Source organism: Mustela erminea, chromosome 1, assembly GCF_009829155.1.
Source record: "Mustela erminea isolate mMusErm1 chromosome 1, mMusErm1.Pri, whole genome shotgun sequence".
Lineage (NCBI taxonomy): Eukaryota > Metazoa > Chordata > Mammalia > Carnivora > Mustelidae > Mustela > Mustela erminea.
Genome location: NC_045614.1, coordinates 128,588,677 through 128,613,865, shown reverse-complemented (window position 1 = coordinate 128,613,865; position 25,189 = coordinate 128,588,677). Strand labels below are relative to the sequence as shown.

At 38.4% G+C, this 25,189-nt stretch overlaps 1 protein-coding gene and 1 long non-coding RNA gene across 6 annotated transcripts in view; one reads left to right on the top strand and one right to left on the bottom strand.

The window, feature by feature from the left end:
* Positions 1-18,866, top strand: part of SERPINI1 (serpin family I member 1) — a 72,436-nt gene extending 53,570 nt beyond the window's left edge. For all 3 annotated transcript variants that reach the window (XM_032341790.1, XM_032341785.1, XM_032341779.1), the window contains 4 exons: positions 1,920-2,017; positions 16,287-16,373; positions 18,225-18,314; positions 18,549-18,866. In XM_032341790.1, the coding sequence (XP_032197681.1) occupies positions 1,920-2,017; positions 16,287-16,373; positions 18,225-18,314; positions 18,549-18,625 (352 nt within the window). In that variant the 3' untranslated portion in view covers positions 18,626-18,866. The remainder of the gene's footprint in view (positions 1-1,919; positions 2,018-16,286; positions 16,374-18,224; positions 18,315-18,548) is intronic.
* The window catches only part of LOC116590262, a 122,715-nt gene continuing 115,949 nt past the window's right edge, over positions 18,424-25,189 (bottom strand). For all 3 annotated transcript variants that reach the window (XR_004285518.1, XR_004285517.1, XR_004285516.1), the window contains 2 exons: positions 20,679-20,899; positions 18,424-18,581 (listed from right to left, as the gene is read on the bottom strand). This is a non-coding gene — a long non-coding RNA (uncharacterized LOC116590262). The remainder of the gene's footprint in view (positions 18,582-20,678; positions 20,900-25,189) is intronic.

Here is a 25,189-nt window from a genome sequence, read left to right as displayed (position 1 = left end):
GACTTCTAGAAACCTTATTTAATCCCCTTGACAATACTACGAGGCAGGTATTATCAATGTCAGACAAATCCAAGGCTCAGAAACTAAGCAACTTGTCCAAATTCAGTCTGGCTAAATTACCATCCTCACCTGAAACAGCAAACCTCAGAAGTGTGAAACAAACCAGGTTGCTCTTAAGAAGCACAGAGAATCCTCTCCTGATCTCTTCCTTCACTTTCCTATTTTAGGTGGATCAGAACAGACAGAATACGACCCGGGTCTGTGCCCCTGCTCTGCCATTTATTAGCCATCTGATCTTGGACAAGTTATCTCATCTTTCTCCTCCTTGGTTTCTTCTTCTAGTAACTGAGGATAATAATAATACTGACCTCCAAGGATTTTCGTGACGTTTAAATTAACCTGTTAGAGTCTTGGAATAGTTTTTGGTAGATCAATTAATGAATAATAAATATAAAGCACACACACAAAACACCTTAATCAAGCCATTGACGGTATTCTTTGAGACAGTCCATACTCCCTCACTCATCCCCCTTTTCCACTTTCACAGTCAACATCTTCTTTTTGTAGGAAACAAAAGAAACAATGCCAAGTCCAAGTTAAAGTGTAGGATACAGATAAAATTCAGGACTTGGTTTGATATGCTTGCTATACATTTATTTTTCTATTTGTCATATTTTCCATAAACATGAACCTGCTAAAACTGTTTTCCCCTGACTATTCCTCTTGACGTCTGAGTCTTGTTTATAGCAACCATTCCCTTGTCATTCTTCTTAAAACCAGACATCAGAAATGATGCTAATGTGATGTTTTGTGACTGTCACAGACTTAGCTCTTTTAAGGATACAGCCCATTGCCTAAAAACTTACATTTAGGATTTTTATTGATCAAACAGCAACATCTGAGGAAAAAAAAGGAAACATTTACTTCTAGTTATTCTCACATTTTATAAAAAAAAAATAACCTTTGCTTAAAAAATGCTGCATTTGTGTGTTAAATGCAACCATGTTTCACTCCATATTTTTCACTAGAAAGATGGGTGAGACAATTCATTGGTTTGGGAGAGACTCTTTAATACGACTAATCAGACTCTCTGTGGAAACCATTTTTTAAAATTAATATTCTGCTCATGACCACTGTACTTATTTTCATTTCAGTTTTAAGTAATGTTTTATTTCTTCTTGCAAATGTGATGCACATTTATGTATAATTCATAAAGCCCATTAAAACAAAAAATACAAATTTGTTACTCTTTTGCTTAAAAAAGAATCTCTAATATAATTGTAAAAGTGTACAGTTTTTAAGATGTAATATTTAATTCACTTTTGTTGATTGGTACCATGAGAACAGGCTTAGGTCCTGGAGGTTAATATAACCAGGAAGATGCATATTGTTAACCTGATAGCTTTTATGTTTCCTTTCTGTGAGTGTATGGAGTTAAAATGTAAGAGGTATCCATTATACAGCAATTAGATACAGCATTGGCTTTCCCTTTTCACAGGAAGCTGAGTAAGGATACTAAGAGAATGAAATGCCTTGGGTAAATATTTGATTAGCCACTGACAGCTTAAAAAATCAAATGTATTACTAGGTCACACAATTTTGAAGGCTACTGAGTTACGAGTTTTATATTGTGGACCTCAAAACACTTACTCCATCCTATATATTACAGTTTTGTGTCCACATCAAATACTTTTCCTACTTAATAATCTAATACTATTCTGATACAATATTCTTTTTGCTGTCTTTTTATGAGCACAATCGAGTACTACTTGCAGTCAGATGCCACCCAGTTTTAGCATAATTTACCATTAAAATCTACATATCCAACATTTTTATTCTTGTCCCAGGTAACAGGATACTGTAACTAAATACTTTAAAAATGCTGTAACTAAATGCATTTCCCCCTATGTGTCCTCCAGGTTCACCGTGGAACAGGAAATTGATTTAAAAGATGTTTTGAAGGCTCTTGGAATAACTGAAGTTTTCATCAAAAATGCAAATTTGACAGCTTTGTCTGGTAGGAGATAAACACTAATTTTTAAAAAAAAATGTTATTTCATGAAAGGTTTTAAAAATGATGATGCACCTTAAAGATTTAAGATCTTTAAAACTTAAAGATTTAAGAGTCAGAATTTTTCGGGGGGTTGGAGCGCGGATAGAGAGGCCACTTTTAGGCAACAGGCTTAAGCAATACAAATTTGATCAAGGCAAAGGGGCCCATAGTGAATGGCTGAATGTAGACAGGCCCATCAGGCGACTGACCTCAAAGTATCCATAGGCCCTACCTAGCCAATGGGCTACTTGCAACCAGGCACAGTTACCAAAAAGGGGAAAATCCCATATTTCAATATACTCCCTCAGCCTCCTCCCTCAAAAGCAGCCTTCACCCACTGGCCTCCTGGCAGGCAGTCTCTTCTCTGCTGTCCTGCTTGCTGGTCCCTTATGGCATATTCACTAAATTTCTAGCTCCTTTAAAAAAACAAATAAATACATTTTCTTTTTTAAATGATGATGTTGAACCCTCTATTTACTATGGTGTTCTGAGGTAAAATAAAGTTATCATTTGTCAGATAAATATAACAAATACATTTACCTTCTATACACAAAGCTATAAATAATAGTTATAAACATTAAGTTTAGATTATTCTGGTCCATGTCTTATCTTCAACAGTAGATATTCTCCAGAAGACCTGTCCTGTACATCTTTAAATTCCCTTATGCTATCTGACACAATGCCTTGTAGATAATCAATAAACATGTTGATTTAATGCCTCAATATGTCCAGTTACAGGAACTAATATAGGATAGAAGGAAGAGAGGATAAATGCATGCCTGCTGTGAGAACCAGACACTTTTTAAAAGAATACCTAGTAAGATGATATAAAGATTATCTTAAGTCTTCAATAAGAAAAGAATGGTTTGGGTTTTTTTTTTTTGGAGGGGGGTGGAGGAGTTGGGGGAGCCTGGTGGTGGGTAGTAAGGAGGGCACATATTGCATGGAGCACAGGGTGTGGTGCATAAACAATGAATCTTGGAACACTGGAAAAAAATTAAATTTTTAAAAAAGGATGGTTTTGAAGAAGTAGCTTCCAAATATACCTGGCATATTGGGTGTTGAGTAATTTATTTTAAAAATCCCAACTGGGGGACACCTGGGTGGCTCAGTTGGTTGAGCAGCTGCCTTCAGCTCAGGTCATGATCCCAGCGTCCTGGGATCGAGTCCCACATCGGGCTCCTTGCTCGGCAGGGAGCCTCCTTCTCTCTCTGCCTCTGCCTGCCATTCTGTCTGCCTGTGCTCGCTTGCTCTCTCTCTCTCTCTGACAAATAAAATAAATAAATAAAATCTTTGAAAATAAAAATAAAAATAAAAATAAAAATCCCAACTGGGGGGAAACCTAGTTGAATTACTGGATTCAGATGCCCTAATTTGTTCAGGGTAACAACATTAAGTACTCAGAACATGTAAAATCCTTTTGGAAATATTTTAAGCAGCTAATCCCAAGACATTCATCATTGAAATAAGGTACCTCTGAGTTTAAGACTTAGCTTAAAGGGGGCACCTGGGTGGCTCATCGGGTTAAGCCTCTGCCTTCAGCTCAGGTCATAATCCCAGGGTCCAAGGATCAAGTTCCGCATCTGCTCAGCAGGGAGCCTGCTTCCTCCTCTATTTCTGCCTGCTTCTCTGCCTACTTGTGATCTCTCAATCTGTCAAATAAATAAATAATCTTAAAAAAAAAAAAGACTTAGCTTATATAATGATGTTCTATCATTTCTATAGAATATGGAAAATAAGGGACGCCTGGATGGCTCAGTGGGTTAAAGCCTCTGCCTTCGGCTCAGGTCATGATCTCAGCATCTTGGGGTCGAGCCCTGCACTGCACTGGGTTCTCTGCTCAGCGGGGAGCCTGCTTCCCCGCTTCTCTCTGCCTGCCTCTCTGTCTCCTTGTAATCTCTGTCAAATAAATGAATAAACTTTAAAAAAAATATGGAATATAAACAATCTATTTTCTGATGACATCAACACACACACACACACACAGATATGTGTGTGATGTCTGATGATCTCAAGATAAAAAAGAGCTCAGTGTGTAAATCCTCTAGATATGCAATTTGTTGGACTCAACTCTCCAACCAGAGTGCTAAGGCTTAGAATTTTCCTTAGCAGTTCATGTGCTATGGGAGAGAATTTAGTTTTCCTCTCTAGAATTAAGAACCTGTAGAAAGTCAAGCTGACCGAATAATAGCTTCTCAACTTGGACAATGGGGACTCAGGAATTGAATTCAGTGAAGTGGGTGCTAAATGAAATTGCATATACATGTGCAGTCACATGCATGTGCTTGCACACACACAAACACAAAAGAAAAAAGAGAGCAGAGATAGGTTCATAGCTTTCAGGAAATTCTCAAGGAGTTGATAATCAAAAAAGGCCTTGCCCTCCCAGATTTAGAATTGGACAGATTGTTTTCCAAGCAGGACTCAGCAGTGAGATGATATTCATGTATTTGATACTGTAGTTTTCACCCCTTAATTAGAGAATTTACTCTAAACACTCAAAACACTAGTAGAGTTTTTCTAAATGTCTACTGTATAAGTGATACAAATTTTGCTGTCCACTAGAAAAATGCAAATTTTGCCAAAGTAAAGGTCTTCATGGCTCGCATCCAAGCTCCTACAACTTTGAAATTTTCAGTGGGATTGTCAAGGAGGTGGGACTGGTAGAGATTCAAAAGCTAATGGGTACTTTTGTGCTTGAGTCAGAAATGTGTATTTGCGGCTCAAGAATAGTATAGTTAAAAGTTCTTATGTTCCCTTCCTCAGGAATTGAGAGAATCTGTCTACCATACTGGCCAAATTCCAGCTGGGTAATTACATTCCACTTTCTCACCATGGCTCTATTTTCTGTTTTATTAGAGATTCCTCACTGTTTCACCCAAACATCTGTGCAGTTATTTGCCCCACATAGAATATCTGTGGCTTTTTAGTCCCAAGGAAGTCATGCTACAGTGGCCAGTCAATTATTGTGGTCAGTGTAGCTTAAAATTTTTGACATATCTGGGAGGTTTATGATGTAATATTTAACTGCCTTTAGTATGTCCAGAGACAATAGAGGATAAATATATATTATGAATGCAGATGGTTTGGAAATTTGAAATAACATGCGGATCTTTCAGAGTTCATATAGTCCACGTTGTGAAGGCTCTGTTAGTTTGACCAGACTTCAGTCAGAATTGAGTCCCTGTCAGAGTGCTCCCAGCGGCATGCCTGAGTCCTGGCACCCAGCTGACACTGAGGTGGCACACGGTCGACATACGCTGAAGGAGCAGACGACGGAGGGAGGAGAGAAGAGGTTTCTTCGTGGCCACATTCTCTATTACATTTCTTGGAACACTGAACTCCTTAAAACATCAGTAAGCAATCCAGACCGGCCATCCTCAACCACCATCCAATTTAGTCTTCAGGATGACGTGAGGAAAGGTCTAAAGCCAACTTCTCAAGCTTTCAGGGGGAACTCTTTCATTCTTAACTCCCTGGTTTTTGCCAAGACCTTGGTAGCCTCAGCATGTCAGCTCAGCCCAAGTAACACTTCCTTTTTCTCCCTCCCACTCCCTCCTTCTCTCTCTCTCTCGCCTGCTCTCTCTGTCGCGGTCCCTCAATCTCTCTCTCTCTTTCTTTCTCTCTCTCTCACACACACATACGCATAATTTATGAATCATTCATTCAAAAACTATGGGGCGCCTGGGTGGCTCAGTCATTAGGCATCTGCCTTAGTTCGGCTCGGATCATGGTCCCAGAGTCCTGGGTTCGGGCCCCTCATTGGGCTCCCTGCTCCATTGAGAGTCTGCTTCTCCCTCTCCTACTCCCCTAGCTTGTGTTCCCTCTCTCGCTGTGTCTCTCTCTGTCAGATAAATAAAATCTTTAAAAAACAAAACAAAACAAAAACCTAGTGACACAACTATAAGACTTGCCTCTCTGCTTTTGCTAGATTTGATAGTATTTATTCCCTGCATCATTCATTCGGGCACCATATGCTCTGCCCTATGTGGCTGGTGTCCTTTTCACATGTCTAGGTTTTTGCCTCTCTAAATGATGTGAAAACCCTGCTGATTAAAATGTCTATGATGTTTAGTAGCCCCTACAAGTACCCAGAAAGTTATTGACATTAATTGATTATTACTTTCTACCTTAATGAATTTCATGGGGAGAATTTCATGGTGTTTAAGGTATACATTAATTACGTTCAATGCCCTGTCTCTACCTTTCATTTAATAACTCTTTGTGAGTGAGTCAGTTGGTATAAGCTCAGGACTAGGTCAGAAAAATGAAGAAACCACTAAGATATCATACCTGCTCTAAAAAGGGATACAGACTTGTGGGGAGAGAGACATAAACAGTTGGATTTAATAAAAAGAAGCACAATAGATATGCTTTATTGGAGCAGTGTGTCCAGGATACACCAGGACAACCATGTCCTGCAGAGAACATTTGACAATAGCTGGAGACCTTTTGGTTGTCACAACTGGGGAGGGCTACTGGCATCTATCCGGTAAAGTCTGGGGATGCTTCTACATTCCTGGGACCTACACCGCATGAGTAGATTATTCTACCCTGCAACAAAGAATAGTCCAGCGCCAGATGTCATTAGTGATGAATCACAAAACCCCATGCTAGAGAAAGCATTGTGGAGGCAGAGAGGGAAAGGAAGTCAATTGGCAGAATGGGAGCGTATTGTTCCAAAGATGTAGGGGGAGAATGTAGGTATGCATTTAAGCTTTCAGATGCAGTGACCATTTTTGAATAATGTGTTAAAAATGATAGCAATGTTTGTCTCTAGAATACAGAACAGAGGCCCCCAGATGAGAGAGGAGATTTTGTTTCCTCTGTCACTGTGCACTGTTCGGGATTTTTTCTTTTGTATGTTTTACTTCCTCAATTAAAATTTTTACTTGAAAACGGGATAAAAACTTTAAAAAATTGCATTCTTAGTAGAATTTGTAAATTCAAACGAACCCGGGAAATAGTTCAGTACTATTGTGACAGTACTCATTCTTAAATTATGCAAGAAATCTTTTTTTTTTTAATGCAGTGAAATCTTATCTTTCTTTAAAAATAGCAACTATGAGTTAGCAGTGGAAAAACAACCCTCTTCCACATTTTCTTGCTTCTGGAAAAATTGAGTGACTTGAGCGTCCTTTGGTAAGACCTCTTGAATCCACTCTTTCATTCTCTATCCCATGGCATCCGCCTTTAATTCAGACTCTCATTACTGCTGCCCCAGACGATTTCAATAGCCTCCTAAATGGTTTCCAATCTCTTCTCCGTCTAATCTTTCTTCTCTGCCACTGCCAAGATTGATCACCTTAAAACCCACTCTCAGATCATCCCAGTTCCCGTTCAAAGCCTCCCTTCACTCTGCTTTGCACTGCCCATGGCTCAGCAGGGCATTCAGACTTCAGCTCCCTCCAGCCTTAATTCCAGCTGATTCCTTGCACACAGCTTTTGCTGCACCTCACATGTCCCCAGGGCCCCGGCTTTATAAAATCTCTCCCTCCCGAAATATCTCCTGAACAGATCTTCAGCACAAATATCCCCAACTTCATCAAGCCACGTGATTACACCAACCAGATGTAATAACTCCTGTGTAAATTCTACAGCGTTCTATCCTTTTTTGATGCTGCATATCACATCTGATCTCATATTATCATTATTGATGCATTGGATATCTTCTGCCAGAATTTAAACCTCTTCAGGATTGATCCTTACAGGTGTTCAGGAAGCACACGATTTTGTGCTTTCTGCCCAGTACTCACTGAATGAAGAAATGAGGAATACGAGATGCTCTGTATTTATTGCGCTTATTTTTTGTCATCTCAATTTGATGTCCCTGGCCTTGAACGCTAAATTCCGTTAACATGAAACAGTAAAGACTCATACAATAAACATGGAATCTAGAGAGTGCTGAGAATCATTTTCTTCTCAGGCGCGATTTAAAATGCTCATCTAGTGGCAGCGAGGATCCTGTTACAGAGAAGGGCTATTTTTGTAATGGAAATGAATGACTGTCAGCGTTTGGATTAATAGATAATCCTCTTGGAAGGTGGAAGGGGAAGGAGAAAGAGTACTAAATCCTTCAGCACAAAGTATGAGCTTTAATAAAGGAGCCAATGAAATAAAGGAATTAAGAAGACACAGCAAAAGCCACATTCAGGTCAGACTCAAGTGCAGACTGACTCTTCCACCCCGCCCTTGTTGGTCTGCTTCTCCTCGCACCTGTGCGGCAGAGGACTGTTTCTCTTTCAGAGCTGTACCTCCGCTTCCTTGCTCCCCTGGACTGTTGCCACAGATAGCAAACTTGATGTTCCTACCCCTCGCTGCTTTTGCCCTTCTTTTTTTTTTTTTTCCCCCTTTTAAAAAAGATTTTATTTATTTATTTGATGGGGGAAGTCTTAGCAGCTTTAAGACTATACCCTTCATTCTTTTTTTTTTTTAACTTTTTTATTCTTTAGAAACATATATTTTTATCCCCAGGGGTACAGGTCTGTGAATCACCAGGTTTACACACTTCACAGCACTCACCATAGCACATACCCTCCCCAATGTCCATAACCCCACCCCCCTTCTCCCAACCCCCCTCCCCCCAGCAGTCCTCAGTTTGTTTTGTGAGATTAAGAGTCACTTATGGTTTGTCTCCCTCCCAATCCCATCTTGTTTCATTGATTCTTCTCCTTCTGATCCACGCTTTACAGCTCCTGGCACAGGTATCTTCTAAAATCAAAGTAGAGGTGCCCTGTTACTTCTGAATGAGGCCCAGGCTTTCCAGCCTCAGAGTCCAAGCTCTTAAAGTCAGGTGCACCCCCTGCCACTCCCCACCTCCTTATGATGTAACCAGGCTCCACCTGGACCTTCAAGTCATTGCTGCTGCTTGTCTCACTTCCCAAGTGCAATCTTCATTGGGAATGCCCTTGCCTGATTGTCTGACTTTCCCTTTTCTACTTATCCTTCAAGAACCAGCCCAAATGACACCACCTCTGAGAAGCTTTCCCTGTTATCTCTCCCTTCCAAATGGTTTACTTTCCTTCCTCTGGACTGCCAGAGCACAAAGTGCTATCACAGGCTCTATCACAGGAAACCTTTTCCTTAGATTGCTTGTTCACATACCTATCTCTGATGTCAGAGCTCTTCAGAAAGCGAAGGCTGGGTCACACATAGATGACTCTCTGTCTTCAGAGCCCAGCATGGTGTGGAGAGCCGGACAGATGCTGGGTGGGTGCATGCGGTAGGAAGTGGTGCTGAGCCCGCCTCGCTCCAAGTATGGAGGCTTCTCTCTGACCTCTGGCCCTCCGCACTCTCCTCAGTGCAGCCACACAGGTGTTCTTCTGGGTCCTTGAACACAGCTGGCTTGTAACTGCCTCTAAACTAGCTTTTCCCTCTGCTGGAAACTACCTTCAGGTGTTCCTGTGGCAGGCTCCTTTGTATTCCTTAGGTCTCAGCCAAATTGACCATTTCAGAGCTGCCTTCCCCAATACCTCAAGTCAAGTAGCTCATCACCTGCCCTCATCCTCCTGCAAACATCACCTCATCTTGCTTTTTAGTAACACTTAACCGGACCCTAAAATTGTGGCCATTTCTCAATTTGCTTTTTTATTGTCACTGTTACTTAATTTTTGCTTTCCTCCTCTTAGGAAGGAAATGTTTTTTTTTTTTTCTTTTTTTAAAGATTTTATTTATTTACTTGACAGAGATCACAAGTAGGCAGAGAGACAGGCAGAGAGAGAGAGGAGGAAGCAGGCTCACCGCTGAGCAGAGAGCCTGATGCGGGGCTCAATCCTAGCATCCTGAGATCATGACCTGAGCCGAAGGCAGAGGCTTAACCCACTGAATCGCCCAGGTGCCCAGGAAGGAACTGTTTCATTCACCATAGTAAATCCAGTGTATCAACAATGTTTGGCACATGGGAGGTGCTTAGTACCTGAATGAAAGAATGAATGAATGAAGGTATGAATGTTTCGCTACTATCACAACATTTCTTCAAAGAAAGAAACAAACAAACAAGATTTCTACCATGGAAAAGCTCAAATTCTACAAAACCTTTCGAAAGTTTATGGGTGGGGTTGATGCTAAAAATATTTTAGCAACTCAAGTACAGAGATGCTTTTGGTTTTCTCAGGCTCTGTTATGGAACTCTCTTCATTTTGTTATTTTAAGCCTGTCCTTGGTGACGCAGACATCCATTTCAATTGGCTGTGTTTCGGAACAGAGCCACAGAGGCAGCGGGGGCACACACTCCTATGACGCCGCCCCGCCAGCGTTATGTTAATCAGAGATCCTTGGAGCTTTCAGCGCCCTGCACAATATCTCATACCAACAGAGTGCTTGATAAATATTTGCTCAGTGACTGAATGAATGGCTTAGAATTTTGCCCTGCTTTCTTCAGAAGAGCTTGAATTGTTGCCCAGCTCTTCTCTGGGAAACCTAGGGTTTGCTGGCCCCATGCCCATCGTATCCTTTGTGAAGAGCCCTGCTCCTTGCTGCCCAGAGGAAAGTAGGACCAGTTTTTTGGCAGCAATATCTGCTGTGGCCAGAAGGGGAAGACTGCTTGGGGCTAGGGCATGGAATTATTTATTTGTTTATTTGTTTGTTTGTTTGTTTTTTGCATGTAGCTTTGTCTTTGATTTATTTATTTTCTTTTTTAGAGAACAGTGAACTTTCTCTAATTGATAAGACGGGCTCATCAGTGTAAATCTTCTTAATTCCTCTCCCATCCTGGTTCATCAAATATCTGAGTGCCTACTTGGTACCTGGCAGGGTACACAGAATTTTAGGGAGGAGAGAAATTGGACAGGCAAGGTCCAGGCCCTTAAGAAATAGGTGAATGGCCCTGCAGGAATGATGGCCTTGATTGACACATAATTCCATCAGGATGAGCAATATTGAGGGATAAGTACAGGAAAGTTCTGTGTGACATGACTGGGTGGCAGCAGACCTGTTCTTGTTTAAACCACTTTCAGCTTATATTGGACTGTGACTGCTTGAAGTTTGTCCCAAGAGAAGAGAGTTTCATTTTCTTCCCCACCCCCCCCCCCCCCAGGATTTGTTTGTCACATTTTCTCCTGCTGGAATATCTAAAGGGGTGGTGGTTTTCTCCAACTTACGAGTCCTGAGGTCTCACTTAAATCTGCAGATATTTGCTGTCTGCTGTGTAGCAGCTAATCACTCTGGGGAGCTGGAACATGGGATTCAGTCTTTATTTTGCTGTATTTGAAATATAGATAATGCCACTGGTCTGTTGGGTCTCATTCCCTTAGCTCTCCTACTTGATTGCATTTTTAAGTTTTTTAGCCCGCTACATGAGCAACGCAGAGGAACCTCACGGAGAACCTCGTGTTGCCCCCTAGGTCTGCTGGTGTGCAGTATACGGAAGGCAAGGTGGGAGGCAGAGCCAGTGGGAGAGGAGAGGCAGGGCTTTAAGTAGGGTTGTAGGGGCATAAACTGGCTTGGGTCTCATGAGATCATCCCAGAGCAACGCTTGATATGAAATGGAGGCACTTAGAGCCGTTCTCAACTGCTGTGCCATTACAGACTGTGAGTTTCCCTTGGAAACTCATTTTAAAAAAGTATTTCCATATGTTGCTGGGTTTAACTTCCTGATTAAAACAAAACAAAACAAACTTTTATCTCTTGTTAATAGGTGAGCTTGGTCTATGATTTTATTGGTCTTTTATTAGATTGTCCTGGTTCAATTTTAATATGGTAAGACTATCCATAGATGACTTAGATTGCTTTTATTCTCTTTCTAGAATTGAAAATGGATTTGTAATAGAAAATCCTATCTTTTCCTTGAGGGATTGGTTAAATTGCCTAGAAAACCATCTAGGCTTAGATTTTTTTTTTTTCTTTTTGCTTTTCTTTCTTCTTCTTCTTCTTCTTCTTCTTTTTTTTTTTTTAAGACAGGGGATGGTGGGAGGGCCAGAAGGAGAGAGAGAGAGAGAGAGAATCCCAAGCAGACTCCAGGCCTGGTGCAGAGCCCAATGCAGGGCTCAATCTCACTACCATGAGATCAGGACCCGAGCTGAAATTTAAAGTCAGATGCTTAAATCACTGAGTCACCCAGTTGCCCATAGGCTCACATTCTTGAATTTTGAGGAAGGAGGAAGTTTTCACCTACTCATTCAATTACTTTAATGGTTACTGGATTATTCAGATAGTCTATTTTTTTCTTCATCCAGTTTTATCATTTGTACATTTCTATAAAATTGGTTGATGGCAAAGCTCTTTTTTTTTTTAAGATTTTATTTATTTATTTGACAGACAGAGATCACAAGTAGTCAGAGAGGCAGCCAGAGAGAGGGAGGCAGAGAGAGGGAGGGGGGAAGCAGGCTCAGCCCTGAGCAAAGAGCCCGACGCGGGGCTCGATCTCAGGACCCTGAGACCATGACCCGAGCTGAAGGCAGAGGCTTTAACCCACAGAGCCACCCAGGTGCCCCAAAGCTCTTTATTTTCAAAATTATCTGCATAAAGAAACACAAGAATCTTTTGGGGAGATGGAAATTTTCTGTATCTTATTTGTGGAGGTGGGTTCACAGATATGTCAAAACTTATGAGGGACACATGGTGGCTCAGTTTGTTAAGTATCAGCCTTCAGCTCAGGTCATGATCTCAAGGTCCTGGGGTTGAGCCCCACATCAGGCTCCCTGCTCGGCAGAGAGCCTTTCTCTCCCTCACCCTCTGCCTGCTGCTTTCCCTGCTTGTGCTCTCTCTTGGTCAAGTAAATAAATACAATCTTTAAAAAACCAAAACAAAATAAAAACTTACCAAACCGTGGTGTGGTCTGTAAAATATATTTTTGTTTTCCTGTATTGTAATCATGGTATCGTAAATACATGCGGTTCATAGTGAATAGGTTATACCTCATACGCTGATTCACGTTTGTCTGCAGGAAATTACACAAAGTATTTTTTGTGATTTTAAAAAATTCTCTCTGTATCTTTAGACATGTTTTCTTTTGTCTTAATATTGTTTATTTAGGTAATCTCTCTTCGTGAATCTTGTTGAAGGTTTGTCCATTTTATGTTCTTTTAAATAACCAGCTCTGTGGGAAGAGCCCTCAGCATCCATGTTTTCTTGATCTATCTGCCATGGTGCCTGGCACCTCCTACCCATCCTCTCACCATTTTGTAGGGCTAAATGAGGGCATAGAAGAGGTTAGATGCCTAGAGGAAGAGGGTACATTTGTGGTAGAAGCCGGCGTTGAAGGGATGTGAGATTCCTTCTTTCAAGGTGTCCAGTGCAGTCAACAGATCAGGCTCAGGAGCTGAGAGGCAGCTTCCTCTGAGCAATGATACATGGCTAAAGTATCATTCGGTATTTTTGAGAACTCTCCTCAGAATATTTAAAGAGGGCTTAGCTGGCAGTGTGGATACTCATTACCCTTTAGGAACTACATTCTGTCACTTTTGTGTTCGGGGCCATAATACTGGCTCTTGGGGCATGACCCCACCTTCACTGGCCCACTGAACAAAATGGGTAATGGAATCTGAAAATAATCTAGCATCAGTTAACTACTAAATGGTTCATATATTTGACTGTCTTGGAATTTGTGTATTTGTTTTGCCAGCTGAATGTATCTGTCTAGTTACTTAATGCAGTTTATATTGTTCTTCTTATTTGTTGGAAAAAAGAAAACTAGTCTTCTGGATTTGAGGGAGCTAATTATACTTAATTGTTTAATGTCAAAACTCTATTGTTTTTTATTTTTCTTCTAGTCATCAAATGCCTTCTAGAAGAAAATATCATAATATGTGAGACAGACTATTTCAAAATGCAAGCTTATATCTTAATACTAAATATAAACTGAGGAAGTAATATCCCTATTAAAAGTATATTCAGAGTTGCCACTCAGTTGTCTTGAGGTTTATTCAAAATAAGCATGTGCCATGCAACAGATGTATCAAGAATGTTGTTGAGCATTACTCCCTGTCTGTATAAGATAATTATGTGTTTTTGAAAACTTGAAAGTGTATATTGTGGGTAGGACTTGGTTACTGAAAAAGTCTTACTATGTAGCCTAATGGGAAATGCACTGTGCTTTTACGGAATAGTGCATCAGCAACAAGGTTATCTTAAATTTGAATTCCACCTCCTGGAATGGAAAAAGGGGGCTGGGGTTGTGGGTGGCAGAAACTTGAGTAATCTTGTATCTTGCTTCCTTGTGCTATTTTTCTTTTTATGTATTTGAACTATGTTTTGTTCATTTTGTTTCGATCTTGAGGACAAAAGTTGGAAACCCAACAACCTATTGCTTAGTTTGCTGGAGTTGCCATAACAAAGTCCCCAGACTGGGGGGGGTGGGGCTTGAACAACTGATGTTTGTTTTCTCGTGCTTCTGGGGGCTGAAAATCTGAGATCAAGATGTCTTCAGGCTTGGAATCTTCTAGACCTCTCCCCTTGGCTTGTAGATGTCTGTCTTCTCATAGTGTATTAACATTCTTCAGATAAATAGGACCAACAGGATGTGTGTGTGTCTGTGTGTGTGTGTTTATAGAGAGAGATGTATCTATCTATATAGAGAAACAGACAGACAGACTGAGACTGAGATTTACTTTAAGGAACTGGCTTGCACACTTGTGGTGACTTTGGAAATTTAAAATCTGCAGGGTGGGCTGGCAAGCTGGAGATTGAGGGAAGAGTCCAAAAGCAGTCAAATGGAACAATTCCTTTTTGCTTAGAGGTCAGTCTTTGTTCTAAAGCCTGCAGCTGGGTGTGGGGGGGCATCTCTAAATACAGTTATATTCTGGGGCACCTTCTGGACTGGCTTAGTTGGTTAAGCAGCTGGCTTCAGCTCAGGTCATGATCCCAGGGTCTAGATTAAGTCCCGTCTTTGCTCCCTGCTCAGCAGAGAGCCTGCTTCTCCCTCTTCTTCTGCCACTCCCCCTGCTTGTACTCTCTCTCCCTCTGTCAAGTAAATAAATAAAATCTTTTTTAAAAATAAAAAAAATAATAAAGCCTTCAGGTGATTGGTTAAGGCCCCCTATATCACAAGGGCAATCTGCTTTACTCAAAGTCCACCAATTTAAATGTTAATCTCATCAAAAAAAATTTTTTTTTTTGCAGAAAACATCCAAAATGATAGTTTGGCCAAATATCTGGGTACGGATATCCTGGCCCAGCCAGGCTGACACATAAAATTAGCCATCAGGCATGGTCTTCCTTCTTTATCTCTCTGTGTCCGAATTTTCTGGTCTCATTAAGGACATCAGTCATATTGGATTAGGGCCTGTCCTAATGACCTCATTTTAACCTAAGACTCTATCTCTAGATACAGTCATGTTCTGGGGTGTCTGGGTGGCTCAGTCATTTAGCATCTACCTTCAGCTCAGGGCATGATTCCAGGGTCCTGGGGTCGAGCCCCACATCAGGCTCCCTGCTTGGCGGGAAGCCTGCTTCTTCCTCTCTCACTCCCCTTGCTTGTGTTCCCTCTCTTGCTGTGCCTCTCTCTGTCAAATAAATAAATGAAATCTTAAATACATACATACATACAGTCATAGTCTGAAGTCTTGGGAGCTAGAACTTCAACACATACATTTTGAGAGAACACAATTCAGCCCATAGCAGCCATTAATTGAAAACTAAGCATACGTAGAAAGACAACTCTAAGAAAAAAAGAGCCTTCCCAACACTGAAAATGTGCTCTTTCCTCTGACTTTAGGATAAACCATGTTTGTGAATCCTCAGATAAGCCAATTAACTGGAATGGAAAGTAACTTTTTTCTATTCACATTTCTATAATCTAAAAGTCAATTTTGTTTTTCTTTGCCAAGGATATTTCTATTATCACAGTAATTAGAGATACAATTTTTAAAAATTTCTTACTCTGGTTATGTGTGGATTTCTACCTGTTTTCATTTTGTGCTTTAAAATTTCAGATTAGAGTGCAAATGTTTGAGATGTTTTTATCTTGAGTTATGAACTAATTTGAAGTTGCTATTAAAAACAGAGCCACATTTCTGCTTTCTCTGGCAATATAAGAAATAAACAATGGGAAAATTACCAATAAAAATGAAGGGAAACATTAACAAGAGAATATAAAATAAGAACAAATCAGAAAACACATCTTCAAGGCTTCTCTGAAATCATAATATAATCTGACATTATCTCTTCTATTTTAGAATCAGTGCCTTAAGTCACATTTTCCAAAGCTGTTTAAATAAAGAGTAAAAGGCTCCTCTATTTCTGATACTGAAGAAATGTTTCTTTTCTCTCTCTCTCTCTCTTTTTTATTTTTCTGCAGATAACAAGGAGATTTTCCTTTCCAAAGCAATTCACAAGTCCTTCATCGAGGTTAATGAAGAAGGCTCAGAAGCTGCTGCAACCTCAGGTGCCAAGTTATAATTTTCTACAATGTTCTCACTTTTTTTTTTATTTGTATCTTTAAAACCATCTTGGGTGGGGGTTGGGGGTCATTTTTACAACAAAGCTAAAAAAAAAACTGACTCTGCTCTTAGAAGTCAAGCTAATGCTGAATCAGCTAGAATTTTCTAAATAGGATATGAAGCGTGCACTTAACTCCAGTGCCCCAATACAGAATAACCCCCACCTCTAATGAGAGGCCGGAGGACCTTGGTGGCTCGGTAGAATAGATTTCCCTGCTGTGCTGCCTTTTTAAATATTTTAGATATTTTCTCATCACTCATTTAAACATTCTTCTTCTTACCTAATTACTTGTGGACACTAGTTCTTTTTTTTTTTTTTAAGATTTTATTTATTTATTTGAGATAGAGAGAGAACACAAGTGGGGGAGAGAGGCAAAGGGAGAGGGAGAAGCAGACTCCTTCTTGAGCAGGAAGCCCAATGGGGCTGGATCCCAGGACCCTGAGATCGTGACCTGACCCGAAGGCAGACACTTAACCTACTGAGTCACCCAGGCCCTCCTGGAAACTAGTTCTTAATTTTGTCAAAAGTTTTGCCTTTTTATTTATTTATTTATTTATTTATTTATTTTTAAAAATATTTTTATTTATTTATTTGACAGAAAGAAATCACAAGTAGATGGAGAGGCAGGCAGAGAGAGAGAGAGAGGGAAGCAGGCTCTCTGCTCAGCAGAGAGCCCGATGCGGGACTCGATCCCAGGACTCTGAGATCATGACCTGAGCCAAAGGCAGTGGCTTAACCCACTGAGCCACCCAGGCGCCCAAAAGTTTTGCCTTTTTAAAAGCACACACATAAACAAGACATAATAAAAAAATTTTAAGTAATTTTAACTGAATAATGCTGGTAAAATAATTTTAAATAAATAATTCTAAAATTTTGACCTAAATCACGTGTTCAAAGCAAAATGTTAAATGTCCTTGGTTATTTTGAATGTTTTGATTTCCCCAGTTAAATGAGAATGATTTTTTCCAATGACATTTTTTCCCATTTATTTCTTTGGGTGTGTTTCAATCTCATGTTCCACTGCTATGTTCAAATTTTAGTAGGATTTTTCCTTCCTCTGGCAAAATGGAACCTATCATTTTTTTAAGCTTCTGCATAAATTTGTCCACTAAAAGGATATCACCAGTTAAAACAGTGTTTTCAGGAGGAAATAGAAACACAGTAGTCTTGAGCATCAAGAAAGCCTAAAATCTTACATAATTTAATCTTGACCTTTTCCTTATAATGAATCACCCTGCAGCAAGTATAAAATGATTATCCCATAATAAGGATCTCAGGGGAATTCACTTTCCTAGCCATAGGAAACATCATGCTTCTTTTACTGCTGCTTTTTCCCTTTAATCACTGCCATTCTGGCCACTTACTAGAAGTATGTAAAAATCCCCATTTTAGACAAAAGGAAATAATGATCTGGAAATATAAAGAAACTTAGCGTTTGTTTGGGGTTGTTTGTTAATTCTCCCCCTTTCCTTAGCTCAAAGGTCATTTTAGTAAAGCCATATATATTGATCTGAAACTGAGAATAAAAGTATTGTAAGAGGCACAATAAATTTTTCTAGTATTTTTGGTGAATTGGAGGTAGGAAACTCTGTGTGTGTGTGTGTGTGTGTGTGTGTGAGATGTGTTTAAAGATCAAGTAGAAATGTTGTCACCTTCATAATTTTTTCTCTGAGTCTTTAAAATTTTGTTTCCTGTAAATTGTTGCTTTTGCATTAAATGTAAATGGTGTTGGAGAAATTACTCATTAGTCTCTGCGCATCCACAGACATGTAATTACTTTCTCCCTGCACTGTAGGAATGATTGCAATTAGTAGGATGGCTGTGCTGTATCCTCAAGTTATTGTCGACCATCCATTTTTCTTTCTTATCAGGAACAGGAGAACAGGTAAGTCTGTTATAAGAATGGAACTTTATAGGCCAAAAGAAATAATTTTTTTAAAAAAGAGAGAGCATTTTTTCCCACATTACTTATCAGATCATGTCTAATATTCAAATGATTTTCTAAAAAGAATTATTTACATTTTTATTTTTAGAACACTGCTAATTGTCAGTAAGAAGGAAAGTAAGTATCCCACTTTTTTGTTCACACCCTGTTTTGTTCACTTCCACCCCAATGCAGGTACAGTCTTGTTCATGGGACGAGTCATGCATCCTGAAACAATGAACACAAATGGACATGATTTTGAGGAACTTTAAATCATTTCACATGCAAAATAGTAACTAAACATGTTATGTTTGCAACTGGTGTATTTAAGATTTGTGTTTTACAGTATATCTTATGATAATATTTAAAAATAGTTCCAGATAAAACAATGTATGTAAATTATAAGCCAACTTGTCAAGGAATGTTATCAGTATCATTGAGGTAATAGTCCCATGGTGTCACTGTGTCTGTTGTGCTGGTATTTAAAATAAAAGTACGTATTGATCATGTGAACAACTCTGTTTTCATTTCACAAGTTGTACTAGAAGGATACTTCTAGGCAAACTTTGGAAATGGTGATGTTTTTGGACATCGTAAATCTTTCATAATCATACAGAAGAAAAGCAGTGAAGTCAATTAGCAGTATTACACTTACCGTGAGAAAGCAATAACAAGTCAGATGAAGACCAGCAGTCCCCCAAAATAGAATTGTTATTTCTCTGAAGACGGTATATATTGTGGTATAAAAGAATGTAAACTGAACATCTTCTGTAGGCTCTATGATAAAACTTGATAGAAAAAAACAGGACTATGCAAACCCCTAGCTTATGGCTATAGCTTATTTACTATGTCTTTAAAAACCCATTGCACTTCAGCAGCCTGATATAGATTAGAAACCTGGTATATCACCATGTTTTGGTGCTCCAAGTAAAATCCAAATTATAACAAAGTTCCCGAGAGTCCCCAAATAAGCCATATGAGCAAATTAATAATAAAAATATGCCCTTCCATAGGTCACCAGAAAATTAATGAGAAAAATCACGCTAGTGCAGATACTGTAAACTGGCATGGCAGGGGCTGAATGCTGCCCTGGGAGATGTTCTTATTTGTCCTTGTGGAAGGTTTTTATGTTTTGAACTTGAATGTAATTAGGGTATCACAGTCCTGGTTTCTCCCATTGGTCACTTGATGGCTCTAGGATGCATTTGTGTTTGGATCCCCTAGAGAATATATTGAGTATTTTGGAGACTATATTCATCTTTTTTCCTAGTACAGGAAGTAGTTGATTCCAGCAGGGTCACTGCCCCTTCTTAAGGTCTCCAGTGAATGACTTAGTCATCCTTTGGCTGAGATAATGATATTTTGGGGGGCCAAGGTATGGGTGGGAGGAGGAGCTAAGGGGGAATGATTTCAGCAGTTTCCATGATGATCAGAACCAGGCCCATTTGGCATATTTTTGATTCTATGATTAATAGTTGCAGAAAGAGTTTGAAACATTTTCAGAACTTAACAGAAACAATTTGTATGTGACTATCCTGGGTGTTAGGTATTTTGCTATGATTTGGAGCCATCAACAAGAACTGATATTATCACTACTTTAATTCTGTTCAGGGGAGTGGCTGTTTGGGGGAAACCAGACTTGACCCCAGACCTACTGAATTCTAAGCTCTGGGAAAAAACTTGAAAATCTCTGTTAAAAAACTTGTTAAAAACAAGTTCCCTTGGTGAGCTTGTTACATACTAAATCTTAAATGTCACAAAAATAAAGGATACACTTGGAATGCTGACTTATATAGTAGTTGTTTCAATATGGTTAATTTATAGAAAATTAGACCAAGCAATAAAGTATCCTAAAGTATCAGAGCTTCTTAAACTCTGTGTGTAAGGGAGTAACCTGGTGATCTTATTCAAAATGCAGATTCTCGTTTAGTAGGTCTGGGGTGGGACCTGAAATTCTGCATTTCTCACAAACTCCCAGGTGTTGTGATTGCTATTGGCACATGGACTCAGTATCAGAACTCACCGTAACATAAGGTTTGCATGTTTGGTACTTTTACATGTAGAAACAGAGAAGCTGTATAATACTCACACAACTTGGAGAGATTTGAGTCTACATTAAAAATGCAGTGCCCTTACACAAAAAAAGAAAAATGGTTTTATTCTAAAGTTTCTTTTTTCATGTATGTACTATAGAAAAATGCAGACTCCTTTGCATATTAGAACACTTGAAATATATTCTTTAAAAATATAGAGATATTTATAAGCCATGTGCACAAAAAAATTTATGAATACCCGAGGACAAATACCTAACACTGAATCACTTACAGCTTATATTTTCAGAAGACTTATAGTTTTTTCATAAAGCTGAGGTTATTGTAGAACAGTGCTCTTGTTTTCATTTATAATGTACGCAGATTGGGCTAACTGATGTTGATTCAGTATTGTTACTCAGAGTTTGTGATATTCTTCATTACCGTATCACTACTAGTTAAGCGTTACATATATTGCTGTATCTGTATGTCCATCAGTCAGCTAAAGGAGTTAACCTGTAAGGAAGAGTAAACATTAGACAAGCATATGAATTTTATAACACCCCAAATGCAATTTTTACTAGCTGATATAAGATTAAACTCTATCATCCATGATGTTTACCTTAAAATATTTCAATACAATTTAGATGTCCCTTAAATTAAAATGGATTCTGCCTTGTTATTAGCATGTTTGTGGAATGCATAAAAATAGAATACTTTGTTTATAATTTCTTTAATATCTTCTGTTCTATTAAAAAGGTTAACATCACATAGTTCAATTCCATTTCCTTTAAAAAGTGTAGTTGATCACACACACATGCGCACACACATTATACACAGCTTATGGGAATTTCTTTCTCTTTGAATATATACTTTGGGAAGAAATCAATAACAATTATATATCTTTTGCTTTTATTTTGAATCTTTCTAGCTTTCTTGAGGTATAATTGACAAAATTGTATATATTTCAAGTGTACGATAAGATTTCATATACATATACAGTATGAAATGATTACCAAAAATGCATCCATGATATCTTACCTTTCTGTGTGTGTGTGTGTGTGTTGAGAAGATTTATTCTCTTAGCAAATTTCAAGCATACAATATAGTATTCTTAACTACAGTTACCATGCTTTTTTTTTTTTTTTTAAGATTCCACATTATGAAAGAGATCATACAATCTTTGTCTGTCTTTATTTGGGTTATTTCACTCAGTCATAGTGTCCTGTGGATTCATTCCATGCTGTTGCAAATGGCAGGATTTCCTTTTTATGGCTGAATAATATTCTTTTGTCTATTTGTGTATATATGTATAGGTACATATATCACAAAGGAATATATATATATTACATTTTCTTTATTCATGCATCAATGGATACTTAGATTATTTCCATATCTTGGTTATTATGAATAATGTTGCAACAAACATGGGAAAAGATATTTCTTCAAGATACTAAATTTTGTTTCCTTTGGAGATATTTTAGATATTAACCATTTATCATATATGTGATTTGCATGTATTTTCTCCCATTTTGTAGGTTCCTTTTCATTTCGTTGATGATTTCCTTTGCTGTGCTAAAGCTTTTTAATTTGCTGTAGTCCCACATGTCATTTTTGCTTTTGCTGCCTGTGTTTTTGTGGTGTCACAGCCAAAAAATTATTGCCAAGACCAATGTCAAGGAGCTCTTTTCCTGTGCTTTCTTCTGAGTGCAAACATGGAGAATATGATACTTAGCCCAGCCGCTTTGTTTCATGTCTGCCAACAAAGTTATTCTTGAAGGAATGTTGAAGCCTCGACATGCACATAAAAATAGCTTATGGAAAAAAAATCTGTGTCTCATGAAGACAAGGAGAGAGATTTCCACAGAAGAGTCAGTTTGTGTATTTTCTGTTCATTACTTTGGTTCAGTGTATAGAAGATGGTTTAATATTAATAAGCGAAGAGCTAACAGTGCATCCTGTTCATACCGGCTTCTGATTTTGGTGAGACAAAGATCCATATATTTTTGAAAAAGATGTTTAATTAATGCAAATAATACCAGTGCAGATAAAACATGTACTATCCTTAGTCCAGATACACTCTTTATTATACATTAAGTATAGATGAACTTTTCCTCTATTTGAAAATTGCAGAGTTTTTTGTTTAACCAGGGAGAGATAAAGTGGTTGTGTGTGACATATGGCATGTTCCAGAAAATGTTTCTTCAGCAGTCATCACAGCTTCCAGCTGATGTAGCAGTTTTTTTCTCTTCCTCAAATAGGAGACAATGTTTCATCTTTCTTTTTCTGAAAGTTTTGTGGTAATTCATGGATACATAAATCTGACATTTGTTCACACAATTGCTCTTTGCTCTGTCTGTTACTCAAAGAAAATTGCTGATGGAGAGATTATCGTTTTCTGTATGATTGAGTCACCTCCCCCCCCCGTGTTTTCTGCTTAAATATTTATAACCAGATAGCTATGGAAGAAACACAGGCTGTGATATGGGAGGGAACCAACTTTAAACACCAAATCTGCCACTTACTAGATATCTGTCTTTGGAACAAGTTGTATAATCTATACTTTCAAATAATATCTACTTCACAGGGTTGTATTAAGGATTAAATGATATACTATGCATAAGGAATATAATTTGACACATATTAGTCACTCATGGAAGGCTAGCTATTAGCATTAGCAATCTCATATTGCAGATCTTCTGAGGCACATAATTTCTCACATTTCAACAGATACAAAAATGGAATGATCGATAGTGTCTCACAATGGTCCGTAAAGGTGGCAGTCATGACATAGATGGCATTGATTGTGCATGTAGTAATCTTGTTGCATGATGATCATCTAACTGTAATCCCTTGGCTTTTCAGTCAGCAAACTATTTGAGAACAAATCATAATGACTATTTGAGGAAGCATCGTAAATCCCGATTATTGTCTAAAAACCTTTCATTGATTTTTTTTCTTGTAAGATAAAGTGCCAGTTTTGAAATTTGTAGAATAGTTGTCAACAGCTTAGAAGAAAGTTCTAGAGACAGAAACTGCAGGCTGGGCATGACTGTGTCACCAATGCTCTTAGGGTCATGGAGGACAACGGTGTGGGCAGAGCAGACATCAAGCACTGAGCAGGAAGTGACTTGGATTTGGACTTTGTGTTGTAGAAACATTGTATTTTGCTTTGCTTTGCATTGATTTTGCATATTTTCTTTTAAAAATGTACATAACTATGATACACAATAAAATTTATTTAAATAAGTTAAAAGACATATTTAATGTTTTGAATGAGTTTAAAATAAACACTTACTCTAGTCAATGTGCACAGTTTAACTGAGTGATTTCTTTTCTTCCTTATTAGTACATAAAACAAAGGAGTGTCTTACAATTTATGTCTTGAATTGGGTAAAATATTCACATCGACCCTTGTGAAGGAATCCCATTTATTAAAGTACATAGCAGGTGGAAATGGTGCCACCTATAATTTCCAAAAGAGTGCCTTCATCGACTATTAGAAGAGTTATGTAGAAGTTCAAATTCAAAGAGGGGAGGGAATAAGTGAGGGAGGAAAGCACGAAGTAGAAAAGCAAATATTCACAAGCTTCCTGCAAATGGCAATTGCTCTCCACAAAATGACTCTGCAGTACCTAAAGTGAACTAAACTTGGTCATTAAAAAAATAGCTGAAAGAATATGGTTTCTGGTCTTCGTCACATAGAGGTGAACATCAATAACCAAAACATGTCTGTGTGATGAGGGCAGGGGAAGGGCTGGGAATGTTGAATCCAGTTTGTCTTTTAAAAAAATTACATTTCTTAATGTGGCTTAATAACATTTTCACTTTACATACTGTTCATGCTCATTAGATAGAGGCAGTCCACGAAGAGGCAGATAACGATCAGGTTTAAATTGCCGAGGTTTCATTTTGCCCTGCAAAATTTTTTTCTCGTTCAATAAGAATCTTTTCTCCAATAAGGTTGTTTTAATTAGCTGGTCTAACAATTTGCAGAAGCTATGATCACACAATACTTCCTTAGGAGCAGACTTTAGCTTTTTAATTTCATTGTCTTTACATGGATTACACTGAAGCCAATTTATAGGGTGTTTCCTATGTCATAATGATACCAGTGGAAGAAAGTTTAAAATAAATGTTAGATCTTGATCTTTGAAATATGCTATCTTTCCAATTGAAATTATTCAAAAATATTTACTTAAATGAAGTGAAATGTATTTTGTTGGTTTGGCTTCTACTTCCCGTAGCAGTTTCTGAATTTTTTTTCACCAGTATAAATTACATTCATAGTGCCAAAATTCTTTAACAGAACTACAGTATTAGAGATTTACCTGGGAAAGTTTTAAAAGGGAAAAATGATATGCCACAAGATGTCACTGTAATCCTAATAAATGGATAAGGTAATAATTGCTTTTATTTCAATGTTTAAAGAGGTTAGATGAAAAACCCTCACAATAGATGCAACACAGTTGCTAACATTACAGACCATCTTTTCAGCTCTACACATAACTGCAGCCTGGCGTGAACCCCCGGCATTAAATGGCAACTCTTACAGAACTGAATAAGAAGCTTCTCTTTTGGAAAAAAAAAAAAAAATCATCTTCATTTCATGACACAATTCCATCTAGCCTATTTCTGATTCAGATTTGAAGTGGAATACTACTTTGGACTCTTTGGAAATAAAAACTCCAGGTTAAAGATCTCATTAGACCCATTCTATGTTGTCTTTGATCTCTATGAAAGTTTCCATTGCCAGCCAAAATGGACATAAAATTGTGAGAAAAACAGTTGGGGCCATTAAAAAAA